Source organism: Oncorhynchus mykiss, chromosome 17 (assembly GCF_013265735.2).
Source record: "Oncorhynchus mykiss isolate Arlee chromosome 17, USDA_OmykA_1.1, whole genome shotgun sequence".
Lineage (NCBI taxonomy): Eukaryota > Metazoa > Chordata > Actinopteri > Salmoniformes > Salmonidae > Oncorhynchus > Oncorhynchus mykiss.
The window spans coordinates 66,638,123-66,665,320 of record NC_048581.1 but is presented as its reverse complement, the minus strand read 5'-3'; the positions used below and the strand labels follow the sequence as shown (position 1 = coordinate 66,665,320).

General features: G+C 41.7%; 1 protein-coding gene across 16 annotated transcripts in view; it reads right to left on the bottom strand.

Moving 5' to 3' along the window:
• Positions 1 to 27,198, bottom strand: part of kcnab2a (potassium voltage-gated channel, shaker-related subfamily, beta member 2 a) — a 120,986-nt gene that overhangs the window by 22,444 nt on the left and 71,344 nt on the right. For 14 of the 16 annotated variants that reach the window (XM_021569435.2, XM_021569439.2, XM_021569433.2 and 11 more), the window contains 3 exons: positions 3,072 to 3,115; positions 2,704 to 2,741; positions 2,347 to 2,426 (listed from right to left, as the gene is read on the bottom strand). In XM_021569435.2, the coding sequence (XP_021425110.2) occupies positions 2,347 to 2,426; positions 2,704 to 2,741; positions 3,072 to 3,115 (162 nt within the window). Of the gene's footprint in view, positions 1 to 2,346; positions 2,427 to 2,703; positions 2,742 to 3,071; positions 3,116 to 25,910; positions 26,914 to 27,198 lie in introns of those variants that run through there. The other 2 variants (XM_036950476.1, XM_036950477.1) reach the window with 2 other exon arrangements.

Genomic DNA, 27,198 nt, shown 5'->3' with positions numbered 1-27,198 from the left:
TGTTTCAGTGACTTGGTCATAATGCCATGGAACAAACACACACGTACTAACCCACAGAACCAGGCCCTTAGCTGTAGCGGGGCTGCAGTTGGGAGCCTCTCTCCCGCTCTCTATCCACTCTACAAAACCAAAATGTTGACTTTGTGGCCACTAACACATAATTATACCCATATCTAGACATATCTAGACTATCTAGTCCACTTTACTGTTTGACTGACGAGGTCCTCATATTACTAGAGCTGGTGCTTCACAGACCGTGTGAAACGTGGTAGATATGTGCTCCTCTGTCTGCATTGATGTCCCTCTATTCTGGTGTGTGTGCTGCACCTCGTGTAAAGCCTCTCAGTGCTGCAGTTTGCAGTAGGCTATAGGCTGTCAGGATTAGCACCCAAAGAAGACATTCAGGGTTCTGACAGACTGTCAGGTCCATTTGCATGGCACACAGATCTGTCACTCTGTTGACAATGTCACCATTGTCTGCCACCACTACCTTATGGTACAGTTTGATATGTCCTCTCCTTTCCAAAGCTCAGCTACAGAAGCCACATGTAGGTAAATATTCAAAATAGTGCTGAGTGATTAGCGCTTTTTGAGGTTGGGTCTGTTTTTCGGATAGATTATTAAAAAGTATTCACAATTTTCAATTTCGGTTTCGATAATTAAAAACAAACATGAAATGCACTATGCATTATGTAGGTTGAACGCTGTAATAACACAGAATAAAACAATGAATAAAAGTCTTATGATGGTAGTGACTGCCCATTACTGCTTATCACTTATTAACCATTATTTATTCACATTACTACTTAATACAACATGTCAGTTGTTGTGTGTATTACATTTGTTTCATTTGATGACTCTTACTTCATTCCAAGTCACCATCTCATCTCTATAGAGCTACTGCCTATGGTGTCTGACAAAATACACTATTTTAATAGTAAATAAGGCATACATTTATAACTGCTGAATACCAACTATCAATAACTTAGATAATGTATTTTCTGGTAAAAATTCCTTGCGAAGCAACTGCTCTCTATGTATCCCTATTGATCGCGCATTCTTCTGTTTCTTATGAAGCAGGAGTCAAAGAAACACAGAACGGATAAGTAGGCGCGCAATAGATGATAGTAGTTAATTATCACATTTTCCGGGCTAAACTATGTAGAACACTGGCCTGCTGGAAACTACAACTCCCAAATACAGTTCGGGTGCGATCTGATTTATCTCTAGAGAAACTGCAGCGCAATGTGCGCATTGAGCTAAAAACAAACAAACAATGGAATTAAAATAATTGATCCGATGTTGGTCAATGAACAAAAAATAGCAGACATTTCAGTTGAACACTCAGCACTAATTCAAAATGATAAAGCCATCAACCATTTGTTATTTTCTTTCTTCAGTCTTTTACATAATATTAACACTTTGGGAAATATGTCTGACTATATTGCCACAATGAGAGACCAGTATTTCCTTGGGGAGGATTTAGAGAAGAGTTAGAGTTTGTTAATCTGAGGTACTGTTGGAAAGGAGTTCATCCTTCCTCACAACATAGATCCATTAATCCAGGATGGTGTATACAACTGTCTGAGGAGATGTTATGAAGCCCTACAAAGGTTAGAGTTGGCAAAATATCACTGTTTGGGTTCTACTGGTATTCAAGCCATCATGAATGATTGACCCTTGAACTCTCATCAAAAATAACACTAGAACTCTGATGAACTATGATGAATGTTATAAATGAGGTGTTTCTCCCCCCAGGTCTGGAGCTCAAGGCTACAGAGCAATTAATCACTCATGTTTATGTAAACAGTTTTGCAGGCTTGTCCAAGGCACGTGTGGATAAAATTGTAAGTCCTTGTATTTGCAAACGTGCCTGCCAACTACCTGCGGGAGGCCGCAGAGGCGCACAGACTCATGGTAAGTGCATCAGTGAGCGTTTCATCTGAGCCTCTGGGCCTCAGATCCACCAAACCAGAGGTTTAATCAAAATGAATGAGTTCTCTAAAGATGTGTGATGGCCTGGGAGACTCCCTCAACGTGCTGTCGGCTAAATCATCACGACCACACTGGAAGGACTGGAGACCAGCACCAGCTTCATTGGTACTAAATGTGAGTCTACACCATATATCATTTAGATGAGTCCCCCATCTCATTAATTAACACACTCATACATTCATTGCCACCTGTTAGGTCAGCGCTCATTCAAACACACTACAGTACATGTGTTAGCCTATGCTTTGCTTGGCTATGTGGCTTTGTGTGGTATGATCCTGTGATTCAGCAGTCATTGATATCTAAGTGATGTCTGCATGAAGATGTGATGTGGACAGTCTGGATGATACTCACTTCCCTGCGGCGTAGACCTCTGCTGTGTCAAACAGATTGATGCCGTTCTCGTAGGCCAGACATAACAGCTGCTCCGCCATCTGTTGGCCGGAGAGTGGAGCGAGGGAGAGGAAAGAAAGAGGAAGGGAGGTGGTCGAGAGATCACTGATCGGCGCTTAAGTGTTTTCAACTATTAAAACCCGGTCTGCATGGGGTTGTAACCTTCCGTGCTATGGCACGCGTGTTGCTTCTCTGGCTCTCTATGTGTCAATATGTTTAGAGTGTAAGCAGTGGACTGCAGAAGCATGTAGATAGTTGTGAAATTGGAGTGTTGACTGACTGATAGAATAACAGAAAAAACAATCCATCTGCTCTCACCTCATCTGTTATCTGCCCTCCGAACGTCACCCATGTTCCTACAGAGAGACGACAGGGAGACTGTGTTAGTAGTCTATCAGACTAGAGATACATAGAGAGAGCAGTGTTGAAGAGGCAGTGATGCCACACACTGACTACTGTAGCTTTTTAATTATAGTTGGAAGAGATGAGGCTTTGGCAGAGTTTGCCATAACAGTGTTAGTCAACAGATGGAGGTCTCAGCTTGCATTTCTGGCATATCTTCACTCTCCAAGATATCTGCTAGGAAAATTATTTGGTGTGAAATAAATTCCCTCTGTGGTTCACTTTGTGTATTTCTAGTGAAAACAACAGCAGTCTGCCCCTCCGCCACACCCCCTCACACTCACCTAGTCCAAGGCAGGACACCCTCAGGCCAGACTTCCCAAGGTTTCTGTCAGAATACAGAGAAAACATTATCCTTAATATGGTGTTGATACTTGCGCTGTGCTTTTTAGTGCTGTAGGTTTTTTTATATAGTCAAGCTTTGTTTAAAGTAGTTCCATGCTTCATGACAATGAATGTATTTGTGTCTCCACTGACACAGACTACTGGGAGGATGTAACAACTATGGCAGTTGACAACCATGACAGCTCACAAAAAAACATTTTGTCTCTCTGTACTCTGGATGCAGATGGAGGGGAGCAGGCTCACAGATGCCCACCAGGAACACGGATGCCTGACAGTAGGATTATGTGACTTTGTGTGTGCACGTGCCTGGCCATGTGTGATTCCACAGGAGGGCTGACAAAAGAAGTGTGTGGCCCAGCATGACATCTGGCCCAGCATGACATCCTGAGGAATATCTCAGTTCAAACCAGGAAGCCTAGGCCCACGCTTCAAACCCCTATAGCCAATCACAAGCTTAGACTCCAGCTCAAACCCCTATAGCAAATCCCAGTCCCTAGAAAAATCACAGCTCAGACACAGACTCCACTGCTGACAGACATACACAGGTTTGGTTAAGTTCTCTTTTACCTTTCAGTCTAAAAAGTCACAGGTAAAATAAATAATACACTGGGAAAATCTGCAGTAGGTAACAGGCTTATTCTAGTGTTAGAAATTCAGGGGCACAAAAAGCATATTTCTTTTCTTCATCAACATTTCAAGCACATTCAATTATTTATTTGGGCAGTATTCAAAAGATCGAAAGCCTCTAGGTTGCATAGCTTTCTGTGCGGTGCATTCAACAGGCTAATATAATTTCACCAGGGCAGCTTTGTCATGGCCAATAACTTAAAAAACATTGTCAAGGCAACACATAACAGTGAACCACAGAGGACGATTTGAGGCGGCGCTAGGCTACAACCTTAAATGCTGCACTTGTCATAACGGGTACACCACAGAAATAAGTAGAACTATTTCATGTATTTCTATGGGTTACACAATGTACCTTGTTCCTTCCTTCCTAAGCTCTCAATACGAAGAATCCAATCCAAATAGGAGATCCTTAAAACCTTATCTCAAAACACAATGAACCATACCAACTAAAACCCGTGAGTAGAGAACCTCGAGTTGCCTTCTGCTGGAGGTAAGTAAGATGTGTGGGATATGGAATGATGTAATGGCTGTTGTGGGAGGAAGAGTGTGTAGGTATATGTGGGGGATCTGTCTAATTTTGTAGGAGTATGATTGTGTGCATGTGGTTATTATTGGAATATACATTTTCGCACTTACTGTGTTTATGTATGAGAGTGTAGCCATGGCTGTATGTGTGTGTGTGTGTGTGTGTGTGTGTGTGTGTGTGTAGGATTATGAGTGTGTGGGTGTCTTGTGAAGCCATGGAGGTTTTCTACATTGCTGTGGTGACTAAGAACAAAACAATCCATTTATGTTGCTCTGAAAAAGCAAGGGGATCCAAAAAGCCCACTTTACATGCGGACTGAGATTCAAAATAAACCAGCACCATTAACAAGCATATGCACTCCAGATCAAGAAGATTCTCTCTTCAAATGTCGGGTCCTTTAGGGTCTCTCATGATATCTTACCATGTGTTATCTGCAAGTCCAGCGCACTAAGAGAGGAAGAGGCGAAGCGAGAAGGCCGACTCCGACCTGTGTGAAAATAAAGCATGTACGTGGGAATTTTTTGTACGGAGGTCAATGAGAGTATTGAATTTGGTCCGAAATGAAATGTATTTGCTAACTTGCTACGTGTGGCCTATATAATCGAATAGAAGTTTCGTAACGCTAAGGTTGTAACAAATGTACTAATATAAGTGGACGTTCTTGACATAGCGCCAACTTTGCAAAAATAGATTTTATACCGTAGTTGTGTCTGTTGTTCACATCCGAATCTGCCATCTCATTGGCTAGAATGTTCACGCTTCCTCCCGCCTGCCTTCTGCCTTTGCAGCCATTGATTCCCATTGTTAGTGCAGAGACTCCAGCATCTTGTAAGTATACACAATAATATTTGGTGCAATACAGTACATAGACACACAGTCTGGTCCATTGGCTGGTCCACCTTTTGAAAGGCAACTTCTGGATTTTTCCAGCAAATAAAAATGGAAGTTGCCTTTTCAAAACAATGGCAGGAAGATGGAACAGTAAACTTGCAAAAGGTGCACCCGATAAGTTTGCTAAATTAAGAAAGAATTGACAGATGAAGACATACAGGTGATGAAACCAGTATAACATTAAACGATGTACCAGATTGTTTGCTTGCTAGCTAGCTAACGTTTGTGTCTAACGAGGCTAACTACACTAACTAATTGTAAATTCAGGCACGAATACCTGTGATAAAGATAGATGAAGATAAATAGATACACAAAAGTATGTGGACAACCCTTCAAATTAGTGGATTCGGCTATTTCAGTCACACTTTGCTGTCAGGTGTATAAAATCGAGCACACGGCCATGCAATCTCCATAGACAAACATTGCCAGTAGAATGGCCATACAGAAGAGCTCAGTGACTTTCAACATGGCACCGTTATAGGATGCCACCTTTCCAACAAGTCAGTTAGTCAAATTTATGCCCTGCTACAGCTGCCCCGGTCAACTGTAAGTGCTGTCATTGTGAAGTGGAAACGTCTAGGAGCAACAACAGCTCAGCAGCGAAGTGGTAGGCCACACAAGCTCACAGAACGGGACCGCCGAGTGCTGAAGCGCATAGAAAATCATATTTCCTTGGTTGCAACACTCTACAAAGTTCCAAACTGCCTGTGGAAACAACGTCAGGAGCTTCATGAAATGTGTTACCATGGCCGAGCAGCCTACCTGCATACATACAGTTTGGTGGTGGAGGAGGAATAAATGGTCTGGGGCTAGTTTCATGGTTCGGGCTAGGCCTATTAGTTTCAGTGAAGGGAAATCCTAACGCTACAGCATACAATGACATTCTGTGCTTCTAACTTTTTGTTAACAGTTTGGGGAAGGCCCTTTCCTGTTTCACTATGACAATGCCCCCATGCAAAAAGCGAGGTCCATACAGAAATGGTTTGTCGAGATTGGTGTGGAAGAACTTTTTTGAATCTTTAATATAATTGTTTTATTTATATATATATATATATATATATTTATATATATATATATTTATATATATATATATTTATATATATATATATATATATATATATATATATATATATATATATATATTTATATATATATATATATATATATATATATATATATATATATATATATATATATATATATATATATATATATATATATATATATATATATATATATATATATATATATATATATATATATATATATATATATATATATATATATATATATTCTCTACTGTATGTACAGTAGCCAATTTGTTGTTTTTCATCTGTAGACACTGAATCAGGTGGTCGATGAAACAATTGGGTGAGGACTGTTGTAATGGCTTGAGGTATTATACATGAAAACGTAAATGTTTAATAAGATTAAAAGAACGGTGCACATGGCCTTCACACACACTCCTGCAATCTGCTCAGAAATGAGACGTACAGTAAAGCTGTTAGCCCAGATAAATGGGGAAGCATGCTTCTGGACTACAGTCACAACAAATCGCCATAAATTGTTATTCCAGAATCACAGTATTGTTCAACTACAAGTGCAGGACAGATGTTAATTTGAGTTGGGTTCTTCACAAAAAGTAACCGACAGTTCACACACCCAGTCTGGTCTATGTCATTGTTCACCTAGAGACGATACAGCCCTTTATCATTTCTGTGTAGTGCAAAATATTTTATCAGGCTGGCTGTTGATACTGCATGTTGGCTCTAGGCTATCATTCACCTCTATGCCCTCCCCTGCAGGAATCTGGTAGCAGTACTGTAGCAGGCTGGTTTGATCTGGGGTCAGTTTGCTGCTACGCCTCCCTGGACACAGACCGGAAGAGTAAGGTCACCTACATCTCTTACCCTGTTCAATTATGGACTACCGACGCACACTGCATTACACTACATTCAGGAGTAGCCTCAACACATTGTGAGTGGACTCAATGACCACTGACTGTGTGAAAGTTATTTAACTGGCTGTAAATGAGACAAGTCAGAGCCTCCGGGCCATTTGTACTAGTGGCCTCATGCAGGGCCGGATTAAGAAATCATAGGCCCCGGTGCATTGTTAAATAAAATAAAAGTTGAGCAAAAGCGTTTTTAGGATTTCTACAGATTAAAAAAATAAAAATAAATAAATCAGGGCATCCCCCTCAAGAATCAGCCTTTTTCAATTCTATGTAATTTACATGACAGAAGACATTAGCTGAATCTTTTGTAATACCACACAAATGAATGAAATGAGTGGCTACTCTGACACTGACAAACTGAGATCAATCAAGTCTTGAATTCAAACAAATAATATCCCAGGCCAATGACGCGACACACAGATTGTACAATATTAGGAGGAGAAACAGAGCCTTGCAAAAGTATTCACCCCTTCGGTGTTTTTCCTATTTTGTTGCATTACAATCTGTAATTTATATTGGATTTCATGTAATGGACACACAAAACAGTCCACATTGGTGGAGTGAAATGAATAACTTGTTTCAAAAAATAAAAAATAAAAAATGGAAAAGTGGTGCGTGTATATGTATACACCCCTTTTGCTATGAAGCCCCGTAATAAGATCTGGTGCAAACAATTACCTTCAGAAGTCACATAATTGATTAAATAAAGTCCACCTGTGTGCAATCTAAGTGTCACATGATCTGTCACATGATCTCAGTACATACACACCTGTTCTGAAAGGCCCCAGAATCTGCAACACCACCAAGCAAGCGGAACTACGAAGACCAAGGAGTTCTCCAAACAGGTCAGGAACAAAGTGGAGAAGTACAGTGGAGAAGTACAGATCAGGGTTGGGTTATTAAAAAATATCCGAAACATCCCACGGAGCACCATTAAATCCATTATTTAAAAAAATGGAAAGAATATGGCACCACAACAAGCCTGCCAATAGAGGGCCGCCCACCGAAACTCACAGACCTGGCAAGGAGGGCATTAATCAGAGAGACAACAAAGAGACCAAAGAGAACTCTGAAGGAGCTGCAAAGCTCCACAGCGGAGATTGGAGTATCTGTCCATAGGCCCACTTTAAGCGGTACACTCCACAGAGTTGGGCTTTAAAGAAGAGTGGCCAGAAAAAGTGCCATTGCTTTAAGAAAAAAATTATCAACATGTTTGGTGTTCGCCAAAAGGCATGTGAGAGACTCCCCAAACATAAGGAAGAAGGTACTCTGGTCAGATGAGACTACAATTTAGCTTTTTGGCTATCAAGGAAAAAGCTATGTCTGGCACAAACCCCGAGAACACCATCCCACAGTGAAGCATGGTAGTGGCAGCATCCTGCTGTGGGGATGTATTTCATTGGCAGGGACTGGGAAACTGGTTAGAATTGAAGGAACGATGGATGGTGCTAAATACAGGGAAATTCTTGAGAGCAGGACAATGACCCTAAGCATACTGCTAAAGCAACACTCGAGTGGTTTAAGGGGAAACATTTAAATGTATTGGAATGGCCTAGTCAAAGCCCAGACCTCAATCCAATTGAGAACATGTGGTATGATTTAAGGATTGCTGTACACCAGCAGGAACCCATCCAACTTGAAGGAGCTGGAGCAGTTTTGCCTTGAAGAATGGGCAAAATTTCCAGTGGCTAGATGTGCCAAGCCTATAGAGACATATCCCAAGAGACTTGCAGCTGTAATTGATGCAAAAGTTATGCACGCTCAAGTTCAGTTTTTTTTGTCTTATTTTTTATTGTAAAACAAACAATAAATATTTTGCATCTTCAAAATGGTAGGCATGTTGTGTAAATCAAATGATACAAAACCTCTCAAAATCTATTTTAATTCCAGGTTGTAAGGCAACAAAATAGGAAAAAAATTGACACACCTACTCATTCAAGGGTTTTTATTTTTACTATTTTCTACATTGTATAATAATAATAGTGAAGACATAACACATACAGAATGTAGCAAACAAAAAAAAAGTTAAACAAATCAAAAGATATTTTAGATTATTCAATGTAGCCACCTTGATGATTGCCAAGCGTGCGCTTGGCATTCTCTCAACCAGCTTCTCCAACAGTCTTAAAGGAGTTCCCACATATGCTCAGCACTTGTTGGTTGCTTTTCCTTCACACTGCGGTCCAACTCATCCCAAACCGTCTCAATTGGGTTGAGGTCGGGTGATTGTGGAGGCCAGGTTATCTGATCCAGCACTCCATCACTCTCCTTCTTGGTCAAATAGCCTTTACACAGCCTGGAGGTGTGTTGGGTCATTGTCCTGTTGAAAAACAAATGATAGTCCCACTCAGCGCACATCAGATGGGAGGGTGTATCGCTGCAGAATGCTGTGGCAGCCATGCTGGTTAAATGTGCCTTGAATTCTAAATAAATCACCGACAGTGTCAATAGCACAGCACGAGATGCGGAGATCATCCGTTCACCTACTCGGTGTCGACACGGCGGTTGGAACCAAAAATCGCAAATTTGGACTCATCAGACCAAAGGACAGATTTCCACCGCTCTAATGTCCATTACTCGTGTTTCTTGGCCCAAACAAGTCTCTTCTTCTTATTGGTGTCCTTTAGTAGTGGTTTCTTTGCAGAAATTTGACCATGAAGGCCTGATTCACACAGTCTCCTCTGTCGTTTCTCTTTGTTTATTTGAGCTGTTCTTGCCATAATATTGACTTGGTCTTTTACCAAATAGGGCCATCTTCTGTATACCACAACTGCCTGTCTCAAACGCATTTAGGAAAGAAATTCCACAAATTAACTTTTAATAAGGCACACCTGTTAATTGAAAAGCATTCCAGGTGAAGCTGGTTGAGAGAATGCCATCAGTGTGCAAAGGGTGGCTACTTTGAAGAATCTCAAATATAAGATATATTTTGATTTGTTGACTTTTTTTGTGTGTGTGACTTGTTTGGTTACTACATAATTCCATATGTGTTATTTCATAGTTGTTATGTCTTCACTATTATTCTATAATGTAGAAAATAGTAAAATAAAGAAAAACCCTTGAATGAGTAGGTGTGTCCAAACTTTTGACTTGTACTGTATGTGTGTTTATGTAATATCCATTCAGCCTGTATGAGCATCGAGTACACCACCTACATCAAGCATAAAAACAGAAGCATCCTACCTGAGAATGCACCCTGGGTCTGAATGCAAAACTATACGCCCCGTCTCTATCGTCCTGATGTAGTAGAGATGGGTGCATGTACATGGAAATGAACAGATTGCAGGCACAGAAGGCTTTCCATTCCCGAGGCTGGATCTGTCCTTTGCCTGGGGCTGGGCACTTCAAGAGGCTGAGTTAAGGTGCCCATAGGGGTGGAAATGGATCAGTTTCCCTAGGCAGGAGAGGGGTGGATCATTCATGAGATTAACTGTATACGCTAAAGAAAACTGGTGCAGAAAAGCTTACTCACTAGAGCACAGATCATGACCACACTGCATAATTTAGTGCCATATGACACTATTTACAGTAGAGTAGAACTAAAATATTCATAACACGGATAACCATGCATCATCTTATATACTGTATACTTTAAAGGCCCAATGCAGTTTTTATCTCAATATCAAATCATTTCAACAGTAAGTCGAGACCCCGACTGAGTTAAAATAAATACAATTTTACACACACACACACACACACACACACACACGCACACAACCAGTCAAAAGTGGACACGCCTACTTATTCAAGGGTTTTTCCATATTTTTACTATTTTCTACATTGTAGAATAATAGTGAAGACATCTAAACTATGAAATAACACATATGGAATCATGTAGTAACCTAAAAAGTGTTACAAAATATATTTTATATTTGAGATTCTTCAAAGTAGCCACCCTTTGCCTTGATGACAGCTTTTCCAACAGTCTTGAAGGAGTTCTCACATATGCTGAGAACTTGTTGGCTGCATTTCCTTCACTCTGCGGTCCCACTCATCCCAAACCATTTCAATTGGGTTGAGGTTGGGTGTATGTGGAGGCCAGGTCATCTGATGTAGCACTCCATCACTCTTTCTTGGATATATACAGTATATCACAAAAGTGAGTACACCCCTCACATTTTTGTAAATATTTGAGTATATCTTTTCATGTGACAACACTGAAGAAATGATACTTTGCTACAATGTAAAGTAGTGAGTGTACAGCTTGTATAACAGTGTAAATTTGCTGTGCCCTCAAAATAACTCAACACACAGACATTAATGTCTAAACGGCTGGTAACAAAAGTGAGTACACCCCTAAGTATTTTCAACTATCAGGAAATAACACAAACATGTTGCACACTTTTACAGTGCAAGTTAAAATCAGATGTTGTACAATATGATACAAAACCATCATTTTTACTGCACTGGGCCTTTAATGTGCTATTTACAGTCCATTGTCCTTTACATTCCGTTTCCTGTGATTAAATAAAGCCTCTAAGTATCTCCCCATGGTATGCTATATTATTAAACCATTCTGCACCAATTCATTTAACACTAATCACGTCACATGGACGGTTTAAAGGCATGTTACAGAGAGTAACACAAGATGATTGTCAACATAACTGACACACTATCCTCAAAAAATATAAAAATATCACTACTAATTTACAAATGTAAGCCGCTGTACTGTATATAACATCATCCAACATAGATGGTCTTTCTAAACAGTTTAGTCACACAATGTGGAAAACATGACACAATTCTATCTTTGTTTCCTTCATCAGCTTAGATATTGACACATATACAGATGTGCTTTAGTGGGATGTAGCCTAAGAAACAGGATGAAAATAGTCAACATAAATGTCTCCAAACATATTTGAAAGCGAAAAGGCGATTGGCATGTGAAAGACACTATTTGCTGACGGATATGAAAGCTGAATGTCTATTCCTTGCAGCGCATAGCAGGACGGATTAATACATCCATTTCCAGTATGTTTAAGAAATACAATAACACGCTTAGAGAGAGGATGAAATGAGAGCAGAGGGCTGCTAACGCAGAAACACGCAGCTCAGCTCAGAGCAGCACAGGCTCTAATTAAACTGTCTCAGTCAGGCAAGGAGAAAACAGCTCTCTCCCCATTCACCTAAACATGCTCCCATCAGTGCACATCTCTCACACACATCCACACAGTGCACTTACTCAGACACAAACTCTATGCATATAGAGAGACACACACAAACACATCAATAAATTGACTACTCTACGGTTTGGCAATTCACCCTAACATGCCCCTAGCAAACAGACGCCAAGTGTTATTTTCTTGTGCATTTAAGATAGGCTGGTGTTTACAGTAAGTGGCTATGTATGTGGCTGAGGCTGCTGCAGTATACAGTCCTATCAGTGTTGGTACTGGAGTAGAGTGGCTACAGTACAACAGGCCTAAGTATCCTGCTCTGTGTTCCTCTCTAAAGAGACAGATTTGAAGTAGGAGTAAAGCCCATGGAGAGCCTCTCGGAGTGCAATATGAAGTCCTTATGTTAGGACACCCAAATCACACACACCCACTCCTTTTGTCACAAATACCACACTGCCATCTGCTCAGGTACAGTCTAAAAACGACAAGACTTTAAAGTAAAACAGCCAATGCAGATGGACTGCTGAATCAGTTTTATAGGTAGGTGGGAGCAGGGTGGTGTTGCGTCTCCATCTCTGATAGCTAGCTCACACCTGAACACAGCAGTTTGATTTAAACACCATCTGCTTAGTTCACACACAGACTCTGCCCGTTAGTTATACTGGGCACTGATTCAGTTTCAACTTTACAACTATAACACTGGGTGTCCAGAGCCCGTCAGCAGTCCTAATTCCTGGCAGCCAATTCATCTTTAACTACAGTGGGGAGAACAAGTATTTGACACACTGCCGATTTTGCAGGTATTCCTACTTACAAAGCATGTAGAGGTCTGTAATTTTTTTTATCATAGGTACACTTCAACTGGGAGAGACGGAATCTAAAACAAAAATCCAGAAAATCACATTGTATGATTTTGAAGTAATTCATTTGCATTTTATTGCATGACATAAGTATTTGATCACCTACCAACCAGTAAGAATTCTGGCTCGCCTGTTCTCCACTCATTACCTGTACTAACTGCACCTGTTTGAACCCGTTACCTGTATAAAAGACACCTGTCCACACACTCAATCAAACAGACTCCAACCTCTCCACAATGGCCAAAACCAGAAAGCTGTGTAAGGACATCAGGGATAAAATTGTAGACCTGCACAAGGCTGAGATGGGCTACAGGACAATAGGCAAGCAGCTTGGTGAGAAGGTAACAACTGTTGGCGCAATTATTAGAAAATGGAAGAAGTTAAAGATGACGGTCAATCACCCTGGGTCTGGGGCTCCATGCAAGATCTCACCTCGTGGGGCATCAATGATCATGAGGAAGGTGAGGGGTCTGCCCAGAACTACACGACAGGACCTGGTCAATGACCTGAAGAGAGCTGGGACCACAGTCTCAAAGAAAACCATTAGTAACACACTACGCCGTCATGGATTAAAATCCTGCAGCGCACGCAAGGTCCCCCTGCTCAAGCCAGCGCATGTCCAGGCCCGTCTGAAGTTTGCCAATGACCATCTGGGAGATCCAGAGGAGGAATGGGAGAAGGTCATGTGGTCTGATGAGACAAAAATATAGCTTTTTGGTCTAAACTCCACTCGCCGTGTTTGGAGGAAGAAGAAGGATGAGTACAACCGCAAGAACACCATCCCAACCGTGCAGCATGGAGGTGGCAACATCATTCTTTGGGGATGCTTTTCTGCAAAGAGGACAGGACGACTGCAACGTATTGAGGGGAGGATGGATGGGGCCATGTATCGCGAGATCTTGGCCAACAACCTCCTTCCCTCAGTAAGAGCATTGGAGATGGGTCGTGGCTGGGTCTTCCAGCATGACAACGACCCGAAACACACAGCCAGGGCAACTAAGGAGTGGCTCCGTAAGAAGCATCTCAAGGTCCTGGAGTGGCTTAGCCAGTCTCCAGACCTGAACCCAATAGAAAATCTTTGGAGGGAGCTGAAAGTCCGCATTGCCCAGCGACAGCCCCGAAACCTGAAGGATCTGGAGAAGGTCTGTATGGAGGAGTGGGCCAAAATCCCTGCTGCAGTGTGTGCAAACCTGGTCAAGAACTAGAGGAAACGTATGATCTCTGTAATTGCAAACAAAGGTTTCTGAACCAAATATTAAGTTCTGCTTTTCTGATGTATCAAATACTTGTCGTGCAATAAAATGCAAATTAATTACTTAAAAATCATACAATGTGATTTTCTGGATTTTTGTTTTAGATTCCGTCTCTCACAGTTGAAGTGTACCTATGATAAAAATGACAGACTTTACATTCTTTGTAAGTAGGAAAACCTGCAAAATCGGCAGTGTATCAAATACTTGTTCTCCCCACTGTATATCCTGCAGGGAAAAGCAAGTCAGCTCCTCCTCACATTTACATGGCCACTGCAGTAAATTATGTAAAAACAGGGACAAGCCTCTACTGCTTGCCTATCCAAACCCAAGTCACAAATACCTTATTGTATTTCAGAAAACAGCTTCAAATAACCTCCACTTAAAGTCAACTCAAGAGTTTAAACACATAATGAACGGTCCATTGTCTGGCTGTGGATATTCAGTCCCAGCCTCTTTGCTGTTCATTGGACTTTTCTAAGCCCAGCCTCCAGGGGATGGTGGCCAGAGTAGAGAGTAGAGAAACAGATGAAGCTGGGCTGAGAAAGGAGAGAGAAACAAATGAAGCTGGGCTGAGAAAAGCGAGAAACAAATTAAGCTGGGCTGAGAAAAGCGAGAGAAACAAATGAAGCTGGGCTGAGAAAAGAGAGAAACAAATGAAGCTGGGCTGAGAAAAGCGAGAGAAACAAATGAAGCTGGGCTGAGAAAAGCGAGAGAAACAAATGAAGCTGGGCTGAGAAAAGAGAGAGAAACAAATGAAGCTGGGCTGAGAAAAGAGAGAAACAGATTAAGCTGGGCTGAGAAAAGAGAGAAACAGATTAAGCTGGGCTGAGAAAAGAGAGAAACAAATGAAGCTGGGCTGAGAAAAGCGAGAAACAAATGAAGCTGGGCTGAGAAAAGTGAGAGAAACAAATGAAGCTGGGCTGAGAAAAGAGAGAAACAGATGAAGTTGGGCTGAGAAATGAGAGAAACAGATGAAGCTGGGCTGAGAAAAGAGATAAACAAATGAAGCTGGGCTGAGAAAAGAGAGAGAAACAGATGAAGCTGGGCTGAGAAAAGAGAGAGAAACAGATGAAGCTGGGCTGAGAAAAGAGAGAGAAACAGATGAAGCTGGGCTGAGAAAAGAGAGAGAAACAGATGAAGCTGGGCTGAGAAAAGAGGGCCTCTAGATCTTATAGGACGGACTACCTACCTGCCCTGCCAGCCAGTCGGATATTCTACCGTTTCCCTGAGAAGCGGAGACGGGCTGCTTTACATAATCGTAAGCCATTTTGTGTTAATTCAGGCCTGACTAAATCCATTGGGAAGAGGATGAGACACAGGCTGGGTAGTAGTGAGGGGAGGTGGCGATATTAATCAGTCATGTCATACAGGCCCACTGTCACATAAGGGAGAAGCTCAGACTCTGGTGAACATTGTTGCACTTGGATGCTTTGCTTGGCCTTGTGGGCAGGGGAGAAGAAGATCCATAGAAAAAGAATGAATAGAATATGCTTGGAAGCATCTAACCATGACAATTTGACTGATAAACTCATGGGTACACTCCATTGTATCAAATCAGATCTGTCTGATAACTCACAAACACTCATGGGATAGCTAAAAATAAAGTTTGGCAACAATATGCGGTCTTAACATTCGAAAATGTTACCAAAGGTGACATCATCCACTGAACCACCATTCATCCTCAAAATAGTCTGAGTTAATCTTACCAAAACCTTAAACCTGTAGCTAATATTGACTTTTTCCCATGAGCAAGTTTTCACTAGCTAGCTAAGGTGTTCTGTGCCGGTAGAATCCGTATTTATGAAGTTCGAAATGTGCATGAAAGTTAGCTAGGTAGCGTCTGCTTGCTGGCTGTACCCGTCTCAAATCAATCCATATGAAACTAAAAGGCAGAGATGCTAACAACACCAGTTCACACACTCAATGCTGTATACTCCCTCTAGCAACTAGGTGACATAAACTCATCAAAAAAAGAAACGTCCCCTTTTCAGGACCCTGTCTTTCAAAGATAATTCATAAAAATCCAAATAACTTCACAGATATTCATTGTAAAGGGTTTAAACAATGTTTCCCATGCTTGTTCAATGAACCATAAAAAATGAACATGCACCTGTGGAACGGTCATTAAGACACTAACAGCTTACAGACGGTAGGCAATTAAGGTCACAGTTATGAAAACTCAGGACACTAAAGAGGCCTTTCTACTGACTGAAAAACACCAAAAGAAAGATGCCCAGGGTCCCTGCTCATCTGTGTGAACGTGCCTTAGGCATGCTGCAAGGAGGCATGAGGACTGCAGATGTGGCCAGGGCAATAAATTGCAATGTCCGTACTGTGAGATGTCTAAGACAGCGCTACAGGGAGACAGGACGGACAGCTGATTGTCCTCGCAGTGGCAGACCACGTGTAACAACACATGCACAGGATCGGTACATCTGAACATCACACCTGTGGGACAGGTACAGGATGGCAACAACTGCCCGAGTTACACCAGGAACGCACAATCCCTCCATCAGTGCTCAGACTGTCCGCAATAGGCTGAGAGAGGCTGGACTGAGGGCTTGTAAGCCTGTTGTAATGCAGATCCTCACCAGACAACCCACCGTCGCTGGACCAGACAGGACTGACAAAAAGTGCTCTTTGCTTACGAGTCGCGGTTTTGTCTCACCAGGGGAGTTGGTCGGATTCACGTTTATCATTGGAGGAATGAGCGTTACACCGAGGCCTGTACTCTGGAGCAGGATCAATTTGGAGGTGGAGGGTCCGTCATGATCTGGGGCGATGTGTCACAGCATCATCGGACTGAGTTTGTTGTCATTGCAGGCAATCTCAACGCTGTGCGTTACATCGGAGACATCATCCTCACCTGGTATTGTGACACAATAACGTCCATGGTATTTTAGAATGTTAATTAAAATGATTTTAACTCATGTGGCTCATGCAATGGAATTAATTTTTGGAAATGTCTTGAGTTGACTCATCAAATCACAGAACAGATTGAAGGGTACACTTCCTTCTTTTACTCCCTGACATGGGTACACTCAACATAGGTGCTAGTTCACCCATTATGCCATCATTGACTTATTAATTCCATGGGGAGGTCAACCTCAAGTGAACAGCCTGCTGCCCCCAGGGATGGATCTGTTATCTTCAGATCACGGCATTTAATTTAAATTGTATTTTTATTTCACCTTTATTTAACCCAGTAGGCTAGTTGAGAACAAGTTCTCATTTACAACTGCGATCTGGCCAAAATAAAGCAAAGCAGTGCGAAGCAAACAACACAGAGTTACACATGGAATAAACAAGTGTACAGTCAATAACACAATAGAAAAAAAGTATATATACAGTGTGTGCAAATGGCGTGAGGAGGTAGGAAATAAATAGGCCATAGTAGTGAAGTAATTACAATTTAGCAGATAACACTGGAGTGAAAAATGAGCAGATGATGATGTGCAAGTAGAGATACAGGTGTGCAAAAGAGCAGAAAAGTAAATAAAACATGAGGATGAGGTAGGTAGATTGGGTGGACTATTTACAGATGGACTATGTACAGCTGCAGCGATCGGTTAGCTGTTCAGATAGCTAGTTAGTGAGGGAAATATAAGTCTCCAGCTTCAGCGATTTATGCAATTCGTTCCAGTCACTGGCAGCAGAGAACTGGAAGGAAAGGCGGCCAAACGAGGTGTTGTCTTTGGGGATGACCAGTGAGATATACCTGCTGGAGCGCGTGCTACGGGTGGGTGCTGTTATCGTGACCAGTGAGCTGAGATAAGGCGGAGCTTTACCTAGCATAAACGTGTAGATGACATGGAGCCAGTGGGTCTGGCGACGAATATGTAGCGAGGGCCAGCCGACTAGAGCATACAGGTCGCAGTGGTGGGTGGTATAAGGGGCTTTGGTAACAAAACGGATGGCACTGTGATAGACTGCATCCAGTTTGCTGAGTAGAGTATTGGAAGCTATTTTGTAGATGACGTCGCCGAAGTTGAGGATCCGTAGGATAGTCAGTTTTACTATGGTAAGTTTGGCATTGTGAGTGAAGGGGGCTTTGCTGCGAAATAGAAAGCCGATTCTAGATTTGATTTTGCATTGGAGATGTTTAATATGAATCTGGAAGGAGAGTTTACAGTCTAGCCAGACACCTAGGTATTTGTAGTTGTCTACATATTCTAGGTCAGAACCGTCCAGGGTAGTGATGCTAGTCGGGCTGGTGCGGGCAGCGAATGGTTAAAAAGCATGCATTTGGTTTTACTAGTGTTTAAGAGCAGTTGGAGGCCACGGAAGGAGTGTTGTATGACATTGAAGCTTGTTTGGAGGTTAGTTAACACAGTGACCAAAGGGCCAGATGTATACAGAATGGTGTCGTCTGCGTAGAGGTGGATCAGGGAATCACCCGCAGCAAGAGCGACATCATTGATATATACAGCTCGAGAATTGAACCCTGTGGTACCCCCATAGAGACTGCCAGATTTCCGGACAACAGGCCCTCCAATTTGACACACTGAACTCTGTCTGCGAAGTAGTTGGTGAACCAGGCGAGGCAGTCATTTGAGAAACCAAGGCTATTGAATTTGCCGATAAGAATACAGTGATTGACAGAGTCGAAAGCCTTGGCCAGGTCAATGACTGCACAGTACTGTCTTTTATCGATGGCGGTTATGATATCGTTTAGTACCTTGAGCGTGGCTGAGGTGCACCTGTGACCAGCTTGGAACCCTGATTGCACAGCGGAGAAGGTACGGTGGGATTTGAAATGGTCAGTAATCTGTTTATTAACTTGGCTTTCGAAGATTTTAGAGGCAGGGCAGGATGGATATAGGTCTATAACAGTTAAACATTGAAGTGGGAAAGAACTGACCCGTGCAAACAAGGTTGAATTCAATATGAAGTCATGGACATGATATCCTCTACCCTCAACTGAACATGGAATGTTCTATCAAGTGCAGGCAGACAAAAAAAAGAAACGCCTACGGCCAGGTACACTACCATAGCTAGGAGGTCTATAGGCATGTGGCCAAGTCGAACATTCTTCTCCAGTCATGGTCAAGCACAGGTTAGCCGGACAATGGTATAAAACTGTTCTTCCTCCATCTTTATGGTTTAATTTCACCTGGCCTGGGTCTCCATCAGCACACCTGTCTGTCCCCCCACATTACACATTCAACCCACTAGAGAGGACTACAGACTGACTCCATGGGTTCTGTGCTTAATGAGTAGAAACATAATTTAATTATGCTTGGAAAGCTTGTGTTTCTTTTAGGAGTTTCAGTAGTGAGGCACTGTTTGATCCCCTGTGAGATGATTTTGCAGAAGGAAAATACAAATTAAACAGAATTGAAATTAGCTGCAGTGTGACCCATACGCCTCTGTTGTAACACAGAGCGAGGGGTCTCCCATGTACATTGGGTCCTGTGCTGAAATGTGAAATTGGAGAGTGTAGTGGCCCAGTTCTCTGCTCTGTAGCACTGGAGAATTTGCGTCAAGGGGCACGTCAGGGAAATGCACACTGACAAGAGCACAGAGTAGCCCAGCCTGCACCCTCCTGGGCACAGGGCTAACACTACGCTACGCTACACACACGCACACAATCAAAAACATGTTCACAGCCAGGAAATGCTCAACACGTGCGCACACACACACAAAAGCCTTGAGCTGAGCCCATGTCCACTCATTCAATATCATCAAAAGGTCCAATGCAGCCTTTTAAAAAGAAAATAATCTCAATATCAAATCATTTCTGGATAACAATTACCTTACTGTTATTATTTTTGACCATTTAATTTGAAAGAAAACAAAAAAAATATTCTTAGAAGATAAGGGCAAGCAAGAATTTAGCTAGGACTGTCTGGGAGTGGTCTGAGTAGGGAGGGGAAAACTGAAAAGTAGCTGTTATTGGCAGAGGTTAGGAACTCTTTCTTATTGGTCTATTAACTAATTTACTGCATGGTGATGTCACCATGGAAGGCCAGCATATCAGCATATCAGATAAGAGCGCTGCTTCTGCACATTCAGACTTTGAAAATCGGGTCCATTTAACATCTGGCCCGTTCATATAAGTTCAGTGCACCCTCCCATCTTAATTGCAGTGAAAGCAATTGCTAAACAGTGGACTGATATTCAGAAGCAGCTAGAGTGGAAGTTGAGGATTGGTAAATAAGAATATCCTGAAACACTGAGCTTAACAAAGACTCCTCCTGTTCCTGCAAACATCTGCAGTTTATCTGAGTGCTGCAGCAATGCAAAAGGGATGCTCTTTCACCTGCAATGCAGATCAATCCCAGATCAATTTAACTTAAGGAAGCCATAGACATTTAGCCTAGACTGTGGGTTTAAGGCATTTCATTTGACAACCACCCCCCCCTAGCTTTCCAAGTACTGTCAGCTTATATGAAGAAGCTGTAATGACTAATTATTCACCTCACACAAACCATTTGCCATGTGTTTATGCAAGTAAATACCACCTTTAAAATGTGAATAGTTTGCCATCTATTTTTTTTATTTTTAAGAACACAGTAGACTTTTGTACTAAATAGGTCCATTCGTGGCTCTGTTCTGTTATAATAGAAACACAGCTCAGCTTCCTTTTTGAGTCTTAAATACAGCCTAACATAGAACAGAACTAATGGAGTCTAGGTGACAGTTGATAAGTTGAAAATATTTTTACATCTTATTCAAACCACTAGAACAGAGAGTTGCTGATGATGGACTGATCTTTACTGAGAAGTTCAGGCTGCAGTCCACTGTGTACAGAATAATTATTAATATAGGTTGCCGGGGGAAAATTAGGTTATCATCATTTAAGAGAACAACTACCATCAATCCCAAACTATTAAAGCTTTAGAAGGCAGCACATGACATTTTAGAGTAAGGAGCTGTTTGAAGAATAATTGTACCGACAAGCCTGATTTTCATATACTGCTCACTGCCAAATACAGAACAGACCAGAAACATAACAATATGAATGATTTGTGCTGTGTTATGCATATCCATCAATTCAAATATGTCTGAGCAATTCCAATTCACATCAATCATATCCATACAACATTTAGAGGATGGCATGTAATCTATTAATAATTATGCAAAAGGAGCAGTAAAGGGGGGAAAAAAACTCAGCATGAAACCCTTCTTCCTGTATGCAATCTGATACCAGTAAACATACATTATCTATATACCATAGTCCCATTTTTGTTAAATCACCATCAGATATCCATGTTTCGATCTTCCATAATGTGCTTTCACCCAGTAATTAAGTCTATCCTAATGTCATTACCCACATTCTGTATCAGGTCTACAGTGACTATGGTCTGTTCCTATGGCAGGGGTGTCAGACTCATTCCATGGAGGGCATAGTGTTTGCAGGTTTTTTTTTTCTCATTTAAATTAAGCTGTAGACAACCAGGTGTGGGGAGTTAGTTACTAATTAGTGACTAATTCATAAATCAAGTAGGGAGGAGAGAAAATCTGCAGACACTTGGCCCTCCGTGGAATTAGTTTGACACCTGTGGTCTATGGTCTGTCCTTCCTAGGGTTGCAAAGCTACCGGTAATTTCCCAAAGTTACCAAAACCTTTATTAAGTTTGGTAATTAACAGAAAATCTGTCAATCTATCGTAACTTGGTAATTTATACTTAAATAACTTGTAAAAAATGTATTCATATACAGTACCAGTCAAACATTTGGACAAACCTACTCATTCGAAGGTTGTCTTTATTTTTACTATTTTCTACATTGTATAATAATAGTGAAGATATCAAAACTATAAAATAACACATATGGAATCATGTAATAACCTAAAACGTTGCTAAACAAATCAAAATATGTTATATTTGAGATTCTTCAACGTAGCCACCCTTTGCCTTGATGACAGTTTTGTGCACATTTGGCATTCTCTCAACCAGCTTCATGAGGTAGTCACCTGGAATGCATTTCAATTAACAGGTGTGCCTTATTAAAAGTTAATTTGTGGAATTTCTTTCCTTCTTAATGCATTTGAGCCAATCAGTTGTGTTGTGACAAGGTAGGGGTGGTATACAGGTATACAAAAGAGAGCCCTACTTGGTAAAAGACCAAGTCCATATTATGGTAAGAACAGTTCAAATAAGCAAAGAGAAATGACAGTCCATCATCACTAAGGCATAATGGTCAGTCAATCTGGAACATTTCAAGAACTTTGAAAGTTTCTTCAAATGCTGTCTCAAAAACTGTCGCAAAAACCATCAAGCGCTATGATAAAACTGGCTCAGAGTTACCTCTGCTGCTGAGGATAAGTTCATTAGAGTTACCAACCTCAGGCAATTAACTGCACCTCAGATTGCAACCCAAATAAATGCTTCAGAGTTCAAGTAACAGACATCAACTGAGGAGACTGCGTGAATCAGACCATAATGGTTGAATTTATGCAAAGAAACCACTACAAAAGACACCAATAAGAAGAAGAGACCTGCTTGGGCCAAGAAACACGAGCAATGGACATTAGACTGGTGGAAATCTGTCCTGTGGTCTGATGAGTCCAAATTTGAGATTTTTGGTTCCCACTGCTGTGCCTTTGTGAGACGAAGAGTAGGTGACCGTGAAGCATGGAGGGGGTGGTGTGATGGTTCTTTGCTGGTGCTACTGTCTGTGATTTTTTTAGAATTCAAAGCACACTTAAGAGAGCCAGAAATATTGCTTGTTTGTAGGTGACCAAATACTTATTTTCCACCATAATTTGCAAATAAATTCATAAAAAATCCTACAATGTGATTTTCTTCCCTCATTTTGTCTGTCATAGTTGAAGTGTACCTATGAAGAAAATTACAGGCCTCTCTCATCTTTTTAAGTGGGAGAACTTGCACAATTGGTGGCTGACTAAATAATGTTTTGCCCCACTGTACCTTTATTTAACAAGGCAAGTCAGTTAAGAACATTTCAATGACGGCCTAGGGAGGGTTTAACTGCCTCAGGGGCAGAACGACCGATTTGCCTCAGGGGCAGAACGACCGATTTGTACCTTGTCAGCTCGGGGATTTGAACTTGCAACCTTTAAGTTGCTAGTCCAACACTAGGCTGCACTAGGCTACCCTGCCACCCCAACTAACTGTGTAACTCTCCCAACTATTAACTTCTTCCACAACTGGCACCAGTTTGACGCCAAAATAATGACAAAAAAATCTATATTGACATAACGTAAAACTTCAATTAATTTTCTTAATTCACTCAACACAACACAAAACTTTTCCTTGACAGAATAATTATTCTCCTCTTTGACTGTGTATTTTCAGCAATCTTACTTTCACCAGCTAATTTTGCCACTGCCGATTTCTAGGGGTCTGGGCCCGGTTTCATAAAACATCTTAAATGTTTCCCTTAAGGGTTTACTTTAAGGAATAATTTTCCCTTACCTAAGGGAAGTTTGAAAGTATATACCGCAGAAAGAATCTCTGGTTACCATGGAGACGACCTGATTCAGACTGAACATTTGTCAGAGATCGCATTTATCAAGATAGAACTTTTACATTTAAAACAGGAGAAACAAATTGATTCAGAAGATAATAAATTGCATTTATTTTAGTCATGTTTTACTCAACTTGTTTCTATTACTTTCTAGCACATCATGCTAACTTAGAGTAGGTAGTTAGCTAGCTTTATAGCCATGGATTGTGCACCTTCCATTGTTTAGCTAAGTAGCTGGCTGTTGTCCTTTTAAACCAAAACCAGAGGAAAGCAACATTCACCTCCACAAAAGCAGTTTAGATTTATATCCATACTGAATTTAGATGCACCATGCAGAAATCGTTCTGCCATTTCCTGGTTTTAAAAAATTCTAATAGTATGCCTAATTTCAGTATCTATGTGACAAAACAAGCTTACCCAGCCCCAGCTAACACACCTGACTCCAATAATCAACTGATCATGATCTTCAGTTAAAAATGAAATTAGTTTATATCAGGTGTGTTTGCTAGGGATGGGAGAAAAGTGTGACACCAAGCAGGCCTCCGAGGACTGGAATTGCCAAAGCCTGGTGTAGAGAATCATTGTACCATCTAAACTGCTGTGAAATATATTTTCCATAACCAAAAATATAGTATTTTCAGCTGTTTGAAGCTGGTGTACAAAACCGAAAGTAACACGCAAAAACGAAAATTAAGAACAGGGAGCATAGCAACAGCGCACATAGAACAGAACTACCGCTTCTTAGACTTGCTTTCAATGAGAATGGCATATCTATGTGCATTTGGTCGGGTTGCCCAAAAAGCTTTAAGGGACCTCATGGGCACCCTTAACTTTCACTTAATTTAAGAAGGAAATTTGCATTAAAATGTTTTGTGCTACTGACTTAAAGTTAAGGAAACTTTAAGGGGAAAATTCCCTTTTATGCATCAGGCCCTGTTCTCCCGAAGTTGTCCGAACTGTTTTTGTGCTTGACAATTAGCTAGCAGTTCTCAACTGTTAACAGCCAGTGGCGAGCAGTCTCTACCTATTTTTTTCTTATTCATTACTGAATTATTTAATGGAACAAATCAAACATTAAACCTCGTAAACAATTCATGGTAATCTCGTAAATAATTCATTTAGACCAGACGATTATTTGAAACGCGCGTTTATTTTCAGAAGTGTATGCCATTGCCGGGCTATTAAAAAGGGACAGGTGGCTATTTGAGACTGCATTTAATTGAAGTTCAGGTATAATAAATAAAACCCTCATATTGAACACCAAAGATATTCACTAAGTTTGTGGTTTATATTTAGGATGTTTTACAGCTTTGTCATTCTATTTGTTTATTTTAAAATCATCTTATTTAATTATTTCATATTTTACATGTGATAAGGCCACACTGAGGGCCAGAGATAATTAGACACTTGTGATAATCTGAAGTACCCAAAAGGGCCACTAGAGGTGATACCAAAATTCTTGTAGTTTACTGGTAAACTTAAAGTTTAAAATAATATACCCTCCCTTTGCAACCCTAGTCCTACCTATACTTCATACAGTCTTTCCTACATGCAGTATACTTCATACAGTATTTCCTACCTGCAGTATACGTCATTCGGTCTGTCCTACCTATAATTCATATGGTCTGTCTTACATACACGTCATGCAGTCTGTCCTACCTATACTTCATTCAGTCTGTCCTACCTATACTTCATTCAGTCTGTCCTACCTATACGTCATTCAGCCTGTCCTACCTATACGTCATTCAGTCTGTCCTACCTATAATTCATATGGTCTGTCCTACATACACGTCATTCAGTCTGTCCTACCTATACGTCATTCAGTCTGTCCTACCTATACGTCATTCAGTCTGTCCTACCTATAAGTCATGCAGTCTGTCCTACCTATACGTCATGCAGTCTGTCCTACCTATACGTCATGCAGTCTGTCCTACCTATAAGTCATGCAGTCTGTCCTACCTATAAGTCATGCAGTCTGTCCTACCTATAAGTCATGCAGTCTGTCCTACCTATAAGTCATGCAGTCTGTCCTACCTATAAGTCATGGAGTCTGTCCTACCTATACGTCATGCAGTCTGTCCTACCTATACGTCATGCAGTCTGTCCTACCTATACTTCATGCCGGTGCGTATGCTCTGGTCGCTGGATGTGGGCTGGCTCTGGACAGTGACCTGTCCAAGGCTACGGGCCACCATGGCCACAGCCCTGAACTTGCTGCGGGTGCCTGTGTTGGGGCTGTTGGCATTCTGGCGGTGGTTGAGCCGTTCCTCTGTACTGCGGCTCACCCCTCCACGATTGTGATCCGTACACACTAACGACACCTGCATCCTGGCTGGGACTGGGAGCCACCTGGAATGGCTTAAGGTGCTCTGGTTAGAGCTTGTGGTGGGTCAGTCTGTACGACAAGATGCCTCGACAAGACGTCTGGACAGTCTCTTGGTCAGGTCAAGCTATCTGTGCACAGAGCACACCAACACCCCCAGCTGTCAGGGTGGGCAGCTATGTCTGCAGAGAAAAGGAGAGGAGCGAGGAGAGTTGTCTCCTACAGAGGGTGTCCTGCTTCAACACTGCCTCAACCTGTGTGCTCCGTCTTCTTCAGAAAACAACACCCGACAGCTGTAGACTGCAGGCACATGAACACCGTCCCGGTCCCGGCACAGACACAAAAACAGACGAAGATGCGCCCTCCAAAAAAAAAGTACAGCGTCCCATGAAGAGTGAAGCAGTTTAATGAATCTTCCTTTGCAGTCCCGACTGGCTTATCCTCGGCTCATGCGTCTGTATCACTTACGCTTTCTGTAGGAATCAGAGGCTTTCCTTTTAATCTGGAGCTCAGTGCTGCAGATAACACCTCGCGCTGCAAAGATCTGAGACTGGAGACATCAGCACAAAGAGACAGAGGCAAGAGGATATTAACTATTCCAGGAGGTAAAATTCTGTTCCTTTACAATAAGTTCCCAGCAACAGCTGTCCTGGTTGTGTGAATACTCAGCAGATCTGTGTGTCAATCAGAGGGCAACCTCTCATTCAGACTCCCATCCCTCCCGGATTAAACTTACATGTGTATGCCTCGCGCATGGCAAAGAGGCAGAGTGAGCACAGGGAGGAGAAGAGGAGAAAGAGAAAGGGAGGGAGGGATATGGAGAGATGCTATCGAGAGGAATATTGAGAGAGCTACATTAGCGAGTGCAGGAGAGATAGAGGGGGGGTGAAGAGATGAGGGGGCCAAGAGAGGGAGACTCTCAGTGTCTACAGCTGCTGTCATAAGAGAGGCTGGCTAGTGTATTTTTAATCCACTTCTCATCTACTTCCCTGCTCCAGCATGGCTAAGTCACTATGGCAGAGTGTAGGCCTACTTCATGGTGGTCCAGTCAGGTTCAGTGTGACTCAGTCAAGT